Raw genomic sequence first — 17,698 nt, 5'->3', positions numbered from 1 at the left:
TGGGCTTGCCAGCTTCTGCAGCTGTGTGACTTGGGAGAGGCCTCTACCCTGATCCACGGACTTGGGATGTTCTAGACTCTACAATCACGTGAGCTGTTTCCTTGATATAATCTCTCTCTATATATATATTTATACACTTTACTGGTTTTGCTTCTCTAGAGAACCCAGCCTAAGACAATAACCTACCAAATCAAAAGTGATTATTTCCCCAAACAAATTATGCATTGTATGCTTTCACTCAAAACCTTCTATATCCAAAAATGCAGTTAAAAGCCCACTTCAAATACCTCATCATCATTAATCCCAATTCCTGTGATCCATCCCAGTTAAAATTGTTTGCATTGTATTTAATTTACTACTATTATAGCATGTAACAGATTCAGCCTTCAGCTATGGCATTTACACATATGTCTTGCATATCCATCTATACCAGTGATACCCAAGAAAACCGCAATGATGGAAAGGCTCTATATCTGGACCATTCAGTACAGCAGCCACTAGCCACATGCAGCTACTGAGTACTTGAGATGTGGCTAGTGGTGTCTGAGGAACTTAATTTTTAATTTAATTTTAATTAATTTGAATTTAAATAGCCATATGGGGCTAGTGGCCATCATAGTAGATAGCACAGATCCAGAGTCTAAGTTTCTTCAAAGCAATACATATGGACACTGTGGAATCCCTGGATGCTATAAATGGTTAACATACTTGGCTGTTAACTGAAGACTGGAGGTTCAAGTCCACCCACTGGCACCTTGGAAAAAGGCCTGGTGATCTACTTCAAAAAAATCAGCCACTGAAAACTCCATAGAGCATAGCTCTACTCTGATATACATGGGGTCACCATGAGTTGAAATCGACTTGACAGCAACTGGAATGGACTCTGTATTCCCCCTGGTATTTACCACAGTACCGTGTACATAGTAGGCATTTAATAAATATCTATGGCTGAGTCTCTAAACTTTCTCAAAAATCTCTACCAAAACGAAATGTAAAAAAATTGTTTTTAAATAAGAAAATAAATAAATCTAAAGAATGCAGTCCCAAGTAGTTCCAGTAATTAAAAACTTACCAAAACATCTCTTACATACTAAATCAAGTATTTCCCGAAACCGGTTTGTCATTGGCGGTAGAGGTTTTAGATCAATTTTCCTGAAATCCTCTGGGCAATCATTTTTTGAATGGCCATCCTTTTTGCAGATGCTGCATACTATTGTTGGCGGCTATACAATGGTAAAAAATAATCCATATTTATAAAAATAAAAGTTAAAACTTTTGAGTGACTTTATCATCACTCACAAAGTAGGTCCAAAGAATCTTTCATATAACTCAGTTCTGATAGCCTGTGCTTTCTGAAGTTAAGGAAAGCATGTTAAAGAAATGTAGGGTTAAATGTAAAAAACCTATTTCAGTCAACCACTTTAACTTACTTTGTCACTAAAATGAAAATTATCTAGGATTAAATTTACCTAGGATGCAAGGTACAGGAAATAAGAGGAGATGCAAAAGATTATGGGTTAATTCAAACAGCTTGATCAAATCCTAAATAATTACATTAACCATTCAGCTAAAGTATAAGGGAAATATATACATTATATTTTCAATTTACAGAGATATAACAAAATAGTTTATTAAGAAATTTCAAGTGGTATCTTTCATTTCACCCCAAACAACTTCTATCTTCAGAGTTAATCAATTACAGACACCCAGCTTGGCTAGATGGTTCAATTTATTACATTAGCATGACACTCAAGAGACCAAACTATGGGACTGAGCTCTAAAACCAGCCCGGCTTCATATAAAGAACAGTTCTTATCAATAGCCACAAACTGAACTCCAAACCCCAGACTACCAATTAAAATGTATGTCAATGGACCACCAAATAAGTGGCTAAAAACTATCCCGAGTAAAAATGTAACTCACTTAGTTAAAACACATACATTACAGAACAATACTATTCTCTTTATTGTAAAATGCCTAGATCCTAAAGTTAGCCTCTTCCTCCAGTGTTAGCCTGAACATTTAATCAGCCATGCACTGTCTCAACTTAGTTACAGAAACCTCCCTTTAAGAATCCTGCACTGTGAGCTAATTAGCAGAATCCAGAATCTAGAGAACACAGCCAACACCCAGAGTCTGGTGGGCAGGGCCATTGCCTAGATGGTCTCAGAGAACAGAGGATTACTGTTAAACCTTGAGAGCTAATGTAAATTGTTCTGCTGGGTTTTTTATTTGCTTGGTGTCCGTTATTCCTTCTTTTCCTCCAATTTCTCCCATTTGTACCGGAAATGTCTACCTTGTGCCTATTCCACCATTGTACTTTGAAGCAGATAAACCTGTAGTCTACATTTCACAGTTCACAGATGAAGAGGAATTTTGCCCCAGGATGGAATTTGGACTTGGAGTTGATTTAAGACTTTGGGGATGATATGATAGGGTGAAAGTGTTTTGCATGTGACAAGGACATGAATTTTGGGGGGCCAAAGGGTAGAATGTCATGGATTAAATTGCATCCCACAAAAATAGGTGTCAACTTGGCTGGGCCATTATTCTAAGTGGTTTGGCAGTTATGTAATGATGTAATCTGGCAGTTACATAATGATGTAATCATCCCCCATAATGTGATCTGATGTGATATGTCAATTAGTTAAAAGGGAATTAAGGTGGGATACAACACCCTTCCTCAGGTTACAACCTTGATCTGATGTAAGGGGAGTTTCCCTGGGGTGTGGGCTGCTTCACCTTTTATCTTACAAGAGATAAAAGGAGAGAGAAGCCAGCAGACAGAGAGGTACCTCTTACCACCAAAACAGAAGAGCCAGGAGTGAAACACATGCTTTGGACCTGGGTTCCCTGTGCTAAGAAACTCCTAGACCTAGGGGAAGACTGATGACAAGGACCTTCCCCAAGAGCCAACAGAGAGAGAAGGCCTTCCCCTGGACTCGGACTTCTAGCCTCCTAAACTGTGAGAGACCAAATTTCTGTTTGTTCTAAGAATTTCTGTCTTAGTTATCTAATGCTGCTATAACAGAAATACCACAAGTGGATGACTTTAACAAACAGAAATTTATTCCCTCACAGTTTAGCAGGCTACAAGTCCGAATTCAGGGCACCAGCTCCAGGGAAAGGCCTTCTCTCTCTGTCAGCTCTGGGGAAAAGGTCCTTGTCTCCTTTCAATATCTGTGGGCCTGGTGTTACTTAAGAGATCTACATGTGTCTTGGCATCAATAATTCCCCTGGGTCTAAGAGGTTCTCAGCACAGGGACCCCAGGTCCAAACGACACACTCCACTCCTGGCTCTTCTTTGTTGATGGTAGTCAGGTCCCTGAAAGCATAGAGGACTTGAAGCACTTACTGATGAAGATCAAAGACTTCAGCCTTCAGTATGGAGTATAATTCAATATAAAGAAAACAAAAATACAACTGAACCAACAAGCAATATCATGATAAACAGAGAAAAGACCGACGTTGTTAAGGATTTCATTTTACCTGGATCTACAATCTATGCCCATGGAAGCAAGAGTCAAGAAATCAAAGGACGTATTGCATTGGGCAAATGTGCTGCAAAAGACCTCTTTCAAGTATTGAAAAGCAAAGATGACACTTTGAGGACTAAGGTATGCCTGACTCATGCCATGGTATTTTCAATTGCCTCATGTGCATGCAAAAGTTGGACAATGAATAAGGAAGATCAAAGAAGAACTGATGCCTTTGAATTATGGCGCTGGTGAAGGATACTGAATATACCATGGACTACCAGAAGAACCAACAAACCTGTCTTGGAAGAAGTACAGCTAGAATGATCCTTAAAGTGAAGATGATGAGACTTCGTCTCACGTACTTCGGACATGTTATCAGGAGGGACCAGTTCCTGGAGGACACCACGCTTGGTAAAGTAGAAGGTCAGCAAAAAAGAGGAAGACCCTCAATAAGATGGATATGGGCTCAACACAGCAACAATGTGAGGATGGCACATGACCAGGCAGTGTTTCATTCTGTTATACAGAAGGTTGCTGTGAGTTGGAACCAATGGCACTGAACAACAACCACCACCACAAAGAACTTCTATCGGCTGTTCAAAGCATTTTTTTTTTTTAAATGACATAAAGAAATTCTAAACCATGTTGACTGGATGACTAGAAACAATAAAAATCAAGAAAATAGTTACCCTAAAATGAATTTCCAGGATAAAAGTATAAAGTATTTTAAAAAATGTAAATTGCAATTATATAATTAAGAATTTTTCTAAGGATCTGCCATTTATTTCATCCTTTCAATAATCCGTCTTCCCTAAATACTGGAACCTAAATAAAATGGTACAGATATACCTTATATAAAATGAAAAAATACTACTAATGATTAGGTTAAAAGTTTTAAAGGGTGTCAATGAGAATGATGACTTTAACATTCTACTTAGTTTACACGTGATCTATAGCAGCATTTTTAACTTCTGGATTCTAATAATATTTTAATTATGTGCACTGCACTTAAAGCAATGTAACTGAGCCAAAACTTTCTTTTGTGAACAAAGCAGTTATTGCTTGTTTTCCATTCACTGAGGTATTTTATTTTACAGAATTTTAAAGGTTACGGTTCAGACAATCCCACTTAGAAGTAGAAAAGTTAGGACTGCTACAAATTTATACGGTACATGCCAAAATTCGGAGAGAAACTCATTGCAGAGACAGAATCTTGACTCTTCATTCTTTTGGTTCCCAATCTTATTTCTCCTTCAACTATTTTTTATGTATTTAGACTTTCTAAAAAGATCTTTAAAATAGAATACTACTAGAATTTACAAACTTTGTATTCTCCCTTTTGGAAAAAAATAAGTATCATAAGTATAAAAAAATTTAAAATATATGCTGCTTTTGCCAAACTAATTTGAATAAAATATCTGATGAATCCTTGCCATATGGAAAAATAAAGCAAATTGTAATAGAGTGCTGAAATGTTTTGGGGCTTCATATACATTCTTTAAAGGCAACTAAATTAAAGGCAACTAAAGGCAAAATGCAAAAAGCAAAAGACAAACATATACTGAAATAGCATTCAAAACAATAGTCTATCATCATAGATGTTATTTTTACATTTCTGAATCTAAAAACTGTGAAGAGAGACAGATACAGAGTCATACAACAACAACAAAATCTTACAGATTATTTACAAACTGTATCCTACCTTGCCAGAGGTTAAAATAAACTTATCAAACACATAATGTAATTCCTCGGCGAGGAGTTTATCATCATCATTAAGGTCAGAAGAATCTTCTGTAGCTTTGCAGTTGCAAGAGGTAGCAGACATGTCAGTGCACACAATCTGATGTGAACTCTCTGTTTCTAAATTTGACCTGCAGTCAGTACTGGCAGATTCACCTGGGTCAGGGGACTTATATTCATTGCAATTACACTGGCTGAGCCCCTTTTTCAAACAAGTTTCTGAAGGTGCTAAATCACCTTGTTTCTTGATTGATTTTGGCTCTAATTGACTGCCTTCACTGGTAATGAGAGATGACGATTTCTGTCCATGTTCAGCCAAATCTAGTTCATTTACCAACAAATCTTTGTCAGTAATACATCGCTGTGATGTACATTCCATTTCATCACATTTATCAGGTTGATCTCTTTCTGTATTTATTTTTTCTGTGCTTTCTCCAAGCAGAATGCAACAGCTGGCTGCCATACTGTCAGACTTCACTGGTTTCTTATTGTTTATTTTTCCCTTTTCTTTTTTCTTGGAATCCACTGTAGACTTACTTCCACCCTTCCTCTGAGGACAGGCAAAATACCGATAAGCTGCCCTGAACCTTTCCACAACATATTCATAAACAAGCTGGCTGTTTAAGCTCCGGGCAACATTCCTCTTGACTGAAAATGGATCTAGTAAAAAAGAAAATGGTCAGTAGCTAAGTCTCTACTGGCAAAATGCATTTCCAAGTTTACACAAATAGATCTTAACCGTTAGATGGTCAGCAGATACATTCTCCCACTGATTTTCTAACCTGGGATCTCAATGAGGGTGCCTGCAAACAGAGTAGGGGGAACACAATAACAACATTTTTCCCTCTGTTTCTCCCAGAAAAGAAAAAGCTAAAAGGAAAAGAGAGTAAGGATAACTGATGAGAGGATGGATGAGGAGAACAGCTCAGTAACTACAAAGTTTCAACACTGAAACTGCTGGAAAGGAAGCTGTAACAATATGACACCCTTACACTGCCAATGAAAACCCCCAATCTCCAGGACCCATTAATAATTTTTTTCACTTGTCACAGTATTCTTTAATGTAGTTATATGCTCTTAGCAATTTAAACAAAACATAACTTAAAACTCTCAAAGCCTCATGTTAAGAAACCCTGATTTTAAGACTCAGCTTTAGTGAGCACTGTAATTACAAAGAAAGGTAGAAAGGAGGAGTAACAGAAGAGAGAGGGAGGGAGAGAGGGAGAGAAAGAAAGAGGCCTTAAGAAGTGAAAGTGAAACCAAAATTTAAATTTTGATCCACAGTCTAAAAAGACTAGGCTAAAAAGGTCTGCTACAATCAATTACATCCTCAGCATTAATAATATGACAGATTTCTGAAAATGTTTGTGGCTTGTCAGAATTTTGATCCATCAACCTTAAATATAAATGTGCCCTAGGAAAAAATAAGTTCCACCCAAAAGCAATACAAATTTTCTCCACTATTGAAGATCACTGAGTAAAAGGATTAACAGGCCATGCTTCAGACTGTTAAAGCTGGGGCATCTGTTACTTTCTGCTGGTATCTAAATACAAAAAAAAAAAAAAAAACCCACTGCAGTCAAGTCAATTCCGACACAGGCTCTAAAATGCTTTTCCTAGCCTCTTTCCCTCTTCTCAAAGAAGAAAAAAATAAAAATAAAAGAAGAGAGATTATGGGCAGAAGCTTCAGAGCTCATTTATTTACTGTATGTGAGAGAGAACAAGATGTGAGCACATGTTTAAGTGTATGTTTGGGAATATTGCTGAGTTCAACTCACAATAAAGAAGGCCAAACTAGGACTGAGGGAGCCGAAGAATGTGTAGGCTAGACTAAAACGATGGGCAGAAATTCAATTTCCTATCTATCAAAGGTTAGTGAAACACTGTGGGATTTACATTTTTGATTATGGATTTAGAAGTCATTCTACTAATTTTTATACATCTAAAAATCTTAATGTTCTTTGGATTTGATGCAGGAACTTCTTTGCCAACCATCAATATTTCTTTTTTTCTTTAGCTTAGCCACATTTAACAGAGGAGACACTTTAGAAGACAATGTGAAACTGGACATTAAAATTGTACTTTAATACAATATTATGACACAATTTATTCAAAAACTATTTTTAAGTATATTCATGTATACCTGTGTTTATTGAACATGTACTATGTGGCAGGCACTGTGCTAGGTGCCTCACACACAAAAATTTTTAATTCTTTTAACAATGCTCAAAAGTAGATCCTATTATTACCCTCATTTTATATTTGAGGAAACCAATAGTGATCAGAGAGGTGAAGTGATTTCCTTCAGGTTACATAGCTAGTAAGTGCCCCAAAGAGTCAAACTCAGAGGAGTCTGACTGAAAATCTCTGCTCTCACCACCCTGTTTACCCAACTCCTTTGGCACTAAATTCTGTAAGAAATTTCTCACATAGGGGCTCAACTGGGTGAAGAAGGAAATGTTAAGTGACACAAAAGTCAGTTTTACAGGAATCTCTGAAATGGTTTTAGATGGAGGGTTGAAGTTTTCCTGTTTTTAAACAGTGATTTAGGTGAAAGTTTAGAAAAAGCAAATCAGTTTCTCATTAAACAGTTAACACAAACAATTAATACACAAATTGTTTTGTGACATTAGTTGCCAACCTCGTGATGTGTCAACACTCTCCCCTTCTCCACTCCAGGTTCCCTGTTTCCACTGGTCCAGTTTTCCTGTCCCTTTCTGCCTTCTGGTCTTTGCGTTTGGGCGGGTGTGCCCATTAGGCTCATATACATGACTGAGCTATGAAGCACGACCCTTTACATGTGTTCTTGCTGTCCCTACACAAAAACCAAACCCATTGCCAGAGTCGATTCTGACTCATAGTGACCCTACAGGACAGAGCACAACTGCCCCAAAGGGTTTCCAAGGTGGGGGCTGGTGGATTCTAGCTGCTGATCTTTTGGTTAGCAGCCAAGCTCTTTCACCACTTTGCCACCACGGCTCTACAGACCTGTCTAATCTTTGGCTGAAGGGTGAACCTCAGGAGTAACTTCAGAAATAAGTTAAAAGGGTATCCGGGAACCATGCTCTTGGGGTTTCTACAGTCTCTGTCAGACCAGCAAGCCTGGTCTTTTTTTGTGTGTGAATTTGAATTTTGTGCTACATTTTTCTCTTACTCTGTTCGGGACCCTCTATTGTGATCTCCGCCAAAGCAGCTGGTGGTGGTAGTGGCCACCATCTAGTTATTCTAGCTCAGTGTGGGGGAGCTTGTGGTAGTCGTGGTACATTTGTCCTTTGGACTTATCTTTCCCTTGTGTCTTTGGTCTTCTTCATTCTCCTTTGCTCCAGCTGGGATGGGACCAGTAGATATATCTCAGATGGCCGCTCACAAGCTTTGAAGACCCCCATCGCTACTCACCACAGTCACATGTAGAACATTCTTTATAGACTATGTTATGCCAATTGAGCTAGATATCCCCCAAGACCATGGTCCCCAGCCCTCAACCCAGTAGCTCGGTCTCTCAGGGCATTTGGCTGTGTCTGTGAAGTAGTATTAATAGTATTAATTATATTATTTTATTTTTCTGTATTTTTTTAATTTTTCAAAATTACAGAAAAAAAAATAAAGGTATGTAAAGAAATCAATAACCCTAGCGAACATATTTACAGATTGAAGACCTTTAAATAAGTATTAATCCTATGAAATTATTATGGACTTAGGAAGAATAATCTAAGATATATAATGATAACCTAGTGGCATATACAGTGCTACAAAGCCAAGGGATTTATAACACTGTATTAGAAACAGATGAGGAGTGGCACACACAAAAAAATAGTCTCCAAATGAAACACAACACAACTTCTCACCTTCAATGGCTATTCGCCTTTTAGGCCAGTTTTTGTTCTCTCTTGTTAAAATATCTTTTATCCGTACACATATGACATATTCCTCCAGAGCAAAATCCAGTGTGTAAAATTTTAGTAGCTCTAACCATAATTGTCCCAGGGATACCTGATTTGGTGTTTCCAATGTTAAAGGAGACTGGAAAAGAAAAAATACTTTTCATTTAAGCTTCACAAAACTATAAAGTTATTTTTAGTTAGAAAGGATGTTAAAGGTTACCTTTTCAAAAACTGAAGCATGGAGAAATAACTTGCCAAAAAGCAGTCAGTTTGTGGCAGAGTTGGGAACAGAGCCCCAGTTTACTGACTCCTAGAATTCTGTGATATTTCTACTAAACCAGGAATTCTCAACCTTAGCTGCACCTGAGAATCACCTGAGGCGCTTTAAAATACACTAATGCCTGGGTGCTATGCCACTCCTACCTCCCACCTCACTCTCAAGATTCTGATTTAATTGACCTGGGGTAATTCCTGGGCACTGGGAATTTTTAAAGCTCCCTAAATGATTTGCAAGTACAGCCAAGGTTGAAAACCACTGCATGAAAGAACTACAACAGTTCCTCATTATAGCAATTACTTTAGAAATCTAAGTTAATGTCCTGGGTTTTCAAAAAACTAATTCCTTCATTCAGCACACACTTATTTAGAACTTATGTCACTAGTATTGTGCTAGGTGCTGGGGACATCAAATAATGAGAGCTAACATTTATATACAGTGTTTACCCTGAATCATTCATGTGCTGTACATATTAATTCCAAAAATTTTATGAAGTAGATATTATAGGGCAAAGATTTCATCCAAGACCATTTGGCTACTGGGTTCATGTTCTTAATCACTACACTATACTGCCACTCAAATAAGGTGAGGTCCCCACTTTATAGACTATTAGCACAAGGAGAGACAATTTAACAATTACAGTAAAGGCTACATGCTAAGATGGGCCTCTAAATTAGAAGAGTCTTCACAGAAGATGTAACACCTGAATTCTGAAGGAATTAGCTAGATGAAGACTGACTAAAAGTGATCACTACGTAGCATAAAGGCATAAACAGTCATTCATTCATTCAATTCTACAAATACTTACTGAATACCTACTATGTACCAGGCAGTGTTCTAGGGACTTATGATACGTCAGTGGAAAAAATATATATATCCTTGCCTTCATAGAGCTTACTTTGTAGGGGAAAAAGATAATAAATAACAAACTTAATAATTAATTACATGTTGTTGTGTGCCGTCGAGTCAATTCTGATTCACAGCGACCCTACAGGACAGAGCACAACTGCCCTGTACGGTTTCGAAGGAGTAGCTGATGGATTCGAACTGCAGACCTTTTGGTTAGCAGCCTGAGCTTTTAACCACTTTGTCACTAGGGTTCCAATTAATTACACAGTACTGTACATTAGAAGATAAATGATGTGGAAAAAAAGAAAATGTTGAATATGGTAAAGGGGACTGGGAGTGTGCAAACAGGATAAGGTTACAGTGTTAATAGGGTGGTCAGGATATGACTTGTTGAGAAGGTGTGATTTCAGCAAAGATTTGAAGAGAAGGGAAAAGTGTTCTAAGAATAGGGAACAGCTAGAGCAAAGGCACTAAGGTGGGAATGTGACTACCGTTTTAAAGGAAAAACAAAGAAGTTAGTGTGGCTATGGTGGGGGAAGAAAAAAAAAAGAGTACTAGAAGAGGACAAAGAGCTAACCAGTAAGGACGCTTTGGCTTTTATTCTAAATGGAGGGTTTTGGCGGAGGAAGGAGGTGAAGGACATGATCTGACCAGCTTAAAAAAAATTCTGATTACTATTTTGAGAAAAGACTACAGGGGACAAGGGTAGATGCAGGGAAACCTGTTAGGAAGTAGGCAGTATTTCAGGCCAGAGGTGATGGTAGAGCTAGGACTAGAATGGTAGCAGCAGTGGAGGTGCTGAAAGATGGTCAAATTCTGGATATATTTTGAAGCAGAACTGACAGGATTTCCTGACAGACTAGATAAGGTATGTGAAGAGGAGGGGTAAAGGATGACTCGAATGTTTTTGACTGTGCAACTGAAAGGATGGAAAGCCATCAACTGAGACTGGAAAACTGCAGGTGAATCAAGTTTGAGGGGTAAAATCAGGTGTTCAGATTTAGACCTGTGAAGTTTAAGATAACTACTAGACAGCTAAGTAGAGTCATTAAATAAAGCAGTTGGAAATACAACTATGGAGTTTAGGAGAGAGGTCAGGCTGGTGATTTTAATTTGGAAGTCATCAGCATACAAATGTTACTTAAGAACCATCTGGTTGGATGGAATCACCGACAGAGTAAATGTAGATACAGAAGAAAAAGGGGATCAAAGACTGAACCATGGAGCACTCCAATATTAAGTGCCTGAGAAAAGGAGGAACCAGCCAAGAAGACTGAGAAGGAATAACTAATATGATAAGAGGAAAACCAAGTGTGTGGTGTCCCAAAAGTCAAGTGAAGAAATTTTTCAGAGAAGGAAGTAATCAACTAGCAAATGTTGTTGATAAGTCAAGAAAGATTTAAAAAAAAAAAAAAAAGACGTCTGGATTTAGCAATGGGGAAGATACCATTGACCTTGATGATACAAGTTTTGGCAGACTGATGGGGGACAAAGTCTAAACGAAGTGAGTTAGGAGGAAATGGAAGGAGAGAACTTGGAAACAATGAATATAGAAAACTCTTTTGAGGAGTCTCACTGCAAACAGGAGCAAAGAATAAGGTGGTAGCTAACAGCAGAAGTGGTATCGAGATTTTTCTTTAAGATGGGAGAAATAAAGCATGCTTGATTCAATATAGAATTTAAAAATTGATAATTTACGAGAGAAAGGGAAGAATTGTTAGAGCAATGTTCTGCAACAGACAAGAAAAGATGAGATTAAATGCATAAGTGAAGAAAATCACTTTAGATAGGAACATAGGAATTCCCCTATGAAAAAAAGCAAGGCAGACTATGTGAGGGCAGGTGGTGGTAGATGACAGTGGGAGTGTGTACTCCTTTTGATTGCTTCAACTTTATCAGTGAAGTAATAACAAGCAAGATCATTAGCTGAGATTAAGTACTGATGGTGTACAGAGAGAGTAGAAGGTAGTCTAGGAAAGAAGAAGGGTTAAGTTGACTAGGAATATATGTTCAGGGAATACAAATAATTAAATATAGCTAGAGCACTGGTTTCAGAAATGTTTACATTCCTGTAATTATGCATATGTCTACTTCAGAAGACTACAAGCTTCTAGAGGACACAATCCACTATATCTATGCATCTTTGGCTCTCTAGCACTCAAGATAATGCCTGGCACATAGCAAGTCCTTAAAAATGAACGTTGAATGATTATATAATCAAGCCATCCTCTCATGGAGCTCAGGGTCTTTATTTCTCCACCTATCTGGCAACATAATTCCCATATGCTAAAGTTTTGATCAGAAACCAACTCCTGAAGGAGATTTTCCTTGTCTAGATGAAAGAAGAAATACCTTGTTTAACTGAAACAATACAAATCTTCCAAATGAGGTATAAATTCATTAGGGAATCTCAGTACTGAAAACTAAACCAGATCAACCCCTCACTTTACAGATGAGGAAAATGAGGCCAAGAGGCTTGCTCAAGGTCAGTCAGTCAATCTACTATTAAAATAGCTTCAATAGAAGGCATTACAAATTCTACAGATAGAAAGCCAAAAACAAAAACAAAAAAAAAGCTTACTTTGCCATGTTTTTCCTTCATGGCATTACTTTGGTTGTCTGTTTCTGTCTTCTTGGTATCATCTTTTGGTTGGTCTGCCTTAGCTTTGTTTTCCTCAGCAATTGAGTTTTTCTCAGTTGCACTACTTGAATTACATTCCCACTTCACAAACTTCTCTTCTACTATGCCCTTCAGCTGAAAGTCATCCATTCTTTTTGGGTCAAAGCCTTCAATCTATATAAAAAGGCATTCCAAATTGGTAGTGGAAAAATTATTTAAAAAAAAAAAAAGATGGACAAACAGACAAACCAGAATTCCAGCTTAAAAATGTTTGAGCAAAGCACTCTGCAAGAGCAAACTACATATATACATGCACATATATATATCAAACTCATGCTTACCCAACTTCCAAGTAAGCAAGGAAGAAGAGGGGGTTTTCTTTGTTGTAGAAAAAACATCACCATTAAAGCAAAACAGTAAGAAGGGATTCCACCATCAATTTGAGAGTCAATATGGCACAACTGCAAAATGAAGGGGGAAAAAAAAAGTATTACCACCACTTAGGTTTCTTTTCCATTGTTTCCCTCACAACAAAAGTCACTTTATTGTTTTTTCCTACCATAATCATTGTAAAAAGTTCAAACAATAATGAAAAATATGAGGAATTACCTAAACTCTCACCACCCCGAAATAACCAATAATATGTTGGGACCATCTTTTCATTCGTTTCTTTATGCATATAAAGATACATAAATATTTTAATTAAATGGAATCTTACACACAGTGCTTTTATTGTAGACACCTGTTAAAAATATTATTTCCTTATCTCCACTTCTGCCTCAATGTTAACAACCTTTTACATATCTTTCCATGTCTTTTTCTATACTCAAACAATCGTATACAAGTATACATAATTTCTATATAAACACAGAGAGGATGTTACAATTTTTTGTCATTGTTTTACCAAAATGGTGTAAGACACCTTTCTGTATATTACTCTTCTCCCTTAACAATGCATCAAGAAAATCCCTCTAAGTCAATTAGTACAGATCTAACATATTCTATTTAATGGTTAAATTATAGTCTATGATCTGGTTACTCAGAAGTTCCCCTACTCAAGGACATTCACTCTGTTCCCAGTTTTTGTCCTAATAAAATGCTGTAGTATGTATCCTTATATCTATTTCCCAAGTACTGATATTCATTTCTATGAGATATATTCCCAGGAATGTGCTGGCTAGACTGAAGAATATGTGCTATTTTAAAATTTTGATAAATATTGTAAGGTTATTTTCCAAAAACACTATAGAAGTTTTTCTTCTCCATCAGCAATGTATGAGTGTACATACCCCTTTCAACACTAGGTGTGGTTTTGCCACAAACTTTCCAATGGGATGGATGAGCTGTGATATCTAGTAGTTACTTTGATTTGTATTTCCTTGACCTAACAAAGACACACAATTTTTATGTGTTTACTGACCATTTGAATTTGCTCCTTTATGAATGGTCTATTTAAATCTTTTACCAGTTTTTCTGTTTTCATATGTTATATATGAATTTCTAGGAGTTCACTTTACATTACAGATAACCAAAACCCATTGCCATCAAGTCAGTTCTGATTCACGGCAACCCCAAGTATGTCAGAGTAGAACTGCACTCCATAGGGTTTCCAATGGATGGTACAGGACCAGGCAGTGTTTCATTCTGTTGTACACAAGGTTGCTATGAGACGGAACCGACTCGACTGCACCTAACAACAACAACAAATCTTATGGAAAGGAGTCCTGGTGGCAGAGTGGTTAAGCGCTCAGCTGCTATCCAAAAGGTTCGCAGTTCAAATCCACCATTTAAGAACTTGGTATCTTTCCATGTAGCGGTCTCCTTCTGTAAAAATTACAGCCTTGGAAACTCTATGGGGCAGTTCCACTCTGTCCTACAGGGTTGCTGTGAGTCAGCATCAACTTGCCGGCATACAACAACAACACAATCTTAAGGAAGTAGATCTCCAGGACTTTCTTCCATGGCACCACTGGATGGATTCAAACTGCCAAACTTTCGGTTAGTAGTCTAGAGCAAAATGTTTGTGCCACCTAGGGACTTCATTATAGATAACAACTCTTTATATCTGAAATAAACATTTGAAAAATGTTATTTTTCCCAATATACTGTTTTTCTTTTCACATTAAGGTAGCTTTTTTTTTTTTAGATTTTTTTGTTTTTTTATTGTTTACAGCGCAAACTAGCTTCTCATTAAACAATACACATACTGTCTTGTGACACTGCTTGCCAACCCCACAACACGTCAACATTCTTCCCTTCTCGACCTTAGGCTTCCCATTACCAGCTTTTCTGTCCCCTCCTGCCTTCTCGTCCTTACCCCTGGGCTGGTGTGTCCATTTAGTCTCGTTTTGTTTTATGAGCCTGTCTAATCTTTGGCTGAACGGTGAACCTCAGGAGTGAGACTTCAGTACTGAGCTAAAAGGGTATCCTGGGGCCATACTCTTGGGGTTTCTCCAGTCTTGACAGCAGGATTTGTATATCTTATTAGATGTTTCCAGCACCCTGAACAGTGTTTGACGCATAAGAAGCACTCAACAAATGTTTGCTGAATGAATAAATCTGTTCACATTTCATTTTCATCTTTCAATAATATAATTTTCCTCCCATACTTTTCTTATTAAATTTATTTCTTAGTATTTTGTCACTGTCATGAAAGTAATATTTTTCCCCATTTCCATTCTAGCAGGTTTACTTTTATGACAAAGAAAAGCTACTATTTTTGTATATTTATATTTAGTCATCTTACCAAACTCTAGTAATTATTATTATTAATCCTAGTATTTTTTTACTACTATAAAGTCTATTCCAGTTATACAATCATATCACTAGCAAAAAGAGACAATTCTCTCTTTTCCAATATTTACATTCATCGTTTCATTTTCTTTTCTTATTACATTCTCTAAATTCTCCAAAAAATGTATAATAATAACATTGCGAGTGAACATCTCTGTAATGTTCCTGATTATAATATATTTAAGAAATTCATTGTTAAGAAGGATGTTTGTTACTGAGGGTTTTTTTTGTAAATAGTCTTTATCATAAACTTCTTTCTATTTCTGGTTTATTTAAGAGGTTTTTTAAGGAATAATATGCCTTTTTGGTATCTACTAATGTTTTTTCTGCTTTGTTAATTTAATAAATTATGTTAACAGATTTCCTGATATTAAATCACTCTTATATTCATGAAATAAACCCTGCATAGGTCATGTCATATTACCCTTTGATATACTGATGTATTCCATCTGTTTACATTTTATTTATATTTTTGCATCTGTATAAGCAAGACTGGTCTATAGTTAAATCGGTTTTTTTCTCTTCATTAGATAATAAAGATTTAGCACTAGAACCTGACTCATAATGCCTTAGTAAATTTAAGAATCCAGTTTAAAAAAAAAGAGAGAGATTAAAAGGCACTTGTCAAAAGGAGCTTGAGCTATTCCACTAAAATAAATTCTCATTTAGCCAAAATATTAGAACAAGACGTATACTGCCTAATGAATGAGGCCAGTTAATCAGAAACTCCTTTTCAATTGTAAGGAACTGCGAATGTACTGTTAACACTATCAGACATCTCATAGGAGAACAAGATTAAGGCAGTTTGAAAGCTCTTAAAACCAAGGAATCTCTTTTCAGTGTCAAATACTGCTAAAATGTAATGTTTATGTCAACCACAAAATGTGGCTCTGAGTCAGATAACTTAAGTTTGACTATAATGGACTGATGATAAGGTGAAGAGTTTTGCCACCTAGAGTTAAGAAGCTTTATCTAGAAAATTATTTCCTATTACTAGAATGCTAAGCATATAGCTACTTAAGAGAAGAGAGAGACAGCTAATGGTCAACTACAATCTTATATCAGTTACGAGGATATATGTATTCATATACTAGATTATGAGCCCCCAAATCGTGGAAAATATTTGTGCTTACTAGATAATAAAATATGGCTTAAAACCTCAAGAGATATAAAGCTGTTATACATATTTAATATACATATTATATACATATTTTGAAGAAGGAAAATATGCCAGGAATTTTTTTCTGGGTTTCTTACAATAAACTCAGAGTCCCTAGGTAGTGCAAGCATTAACACATCTGGCTGCTAACCAAAAGGATGGCAGTTCAAATCCACGGAGGTGCCTCAGAAGAAAGGCCTGGTGATCTACTTCAGAAAAATCAGCCACTGAAACCCTATGAAGCACAGTTCTATTCTGACACACATGGGGTCACCAGAAGTCAGAGTTGTTTCGACGGCAATGATTTTTTGTTTGTTTGTTTTCTGGTTATAATAAACTGAGACAATGAAAACCATGAAAAGCAGCATTTTGCACCTAACACTAATACAGCTGCCAAAAATGAAACACACTATTTTGCTGGAGATAGAAACAGAACCAATTTGCAATCAGCTTTATATCTTTTAGTGTCCTTCACTGACTGATAAGGATCAATGCATGTTATTTCAAGTGCTAACACAGTATGAGCAACCTTTTCTGCATAAGAGCCACTCTAAGAAACAAAGTTTATAGGCCAATTTTTTTTTTCAAAATGAAAGTAACTTATTTGTGTATCATTTATATTTTTATAATACAGTTTACTTACTTTATTGAGTAAAAGAATATCTGTGAGAAAACTGGCACTAGTTTATGACCACTAAAAAATTAGGGCATAAATGAGAAGTATCAATTCAGAGGCAGCTGTGTATTCTTTCATTCCTTGTATTTTGTAGCATTTTAGAGCTCAAAGTATATTCTCATGCATTACCTCATATCATTTTCAAAATAATCTCTCCAAATAGAAAACCTGAGGCTCAGATAAGTGAAATGCTTTGCCTAAGAGCACATAAAGAGTTAGCACAA

General features: G+C 36.7%; 1 protein-coding gene across 9 annotated transcripts in view; it reads right to left on the bottom strand.

Annotated features, from left to right (window-relative positions):
• TUT4 (terminal uridylyl transferase 4) overlaps positions 1 to 17,698 on the bottom strand; it is a 149,553-nt gene that overhangs the window by 42,538 nt on the left and 89,317 nt on the right. For all 9 annotated transcript variants that reach the window (XM_023727063.1, XM_023727066.1, XM_023727065.1 and 6 more), the window contains 5 exons: positions 13,188 to 13,307; positions 12,808 to 13,020; positions 9,065 to 9,239; positions 5,182 to 5,879; positions 1,073 to 1,223 (listed from right to left, as the gene is read on the bottom strand). In XM_023727063.1, the coding sequence (XP_023582831.1) occupies positions 1,073 to 1,223; positions 5,182 to 5,879; positions 9,065 to 9,239; positions 12,808 to 13,020; positions 13,188 to 13,307 (1,357 nt within the window). The remainder of the gene's footprint in view (positions 1 to 1,072; positions 1,224 to 5,181; positions 5,880 to 9,064; positions 9,240 to 12,807; positions 13,021 to 13,187; positions 13,308 to 17,698) is intronic.

This window comes from Trichechus manatus, unplaced genomic scaffold, assembly GCF_000243295.1.
Source record: "Trichechus manatus latirostris isolate Lorelei unplaced genomic scaffold, TriManLat1.0 scaffold00015, whole genome shotgun sequence".
Taxonomy (NCBI): Eukaryota; Metazoa; Chordata; class Mammalia; order Sirenia; family Trichechidae; genus Trichechus; species Trichechus manatus.
This window is presented reverse-complemented; position numbering and strand designations above follow the sequence as displayed.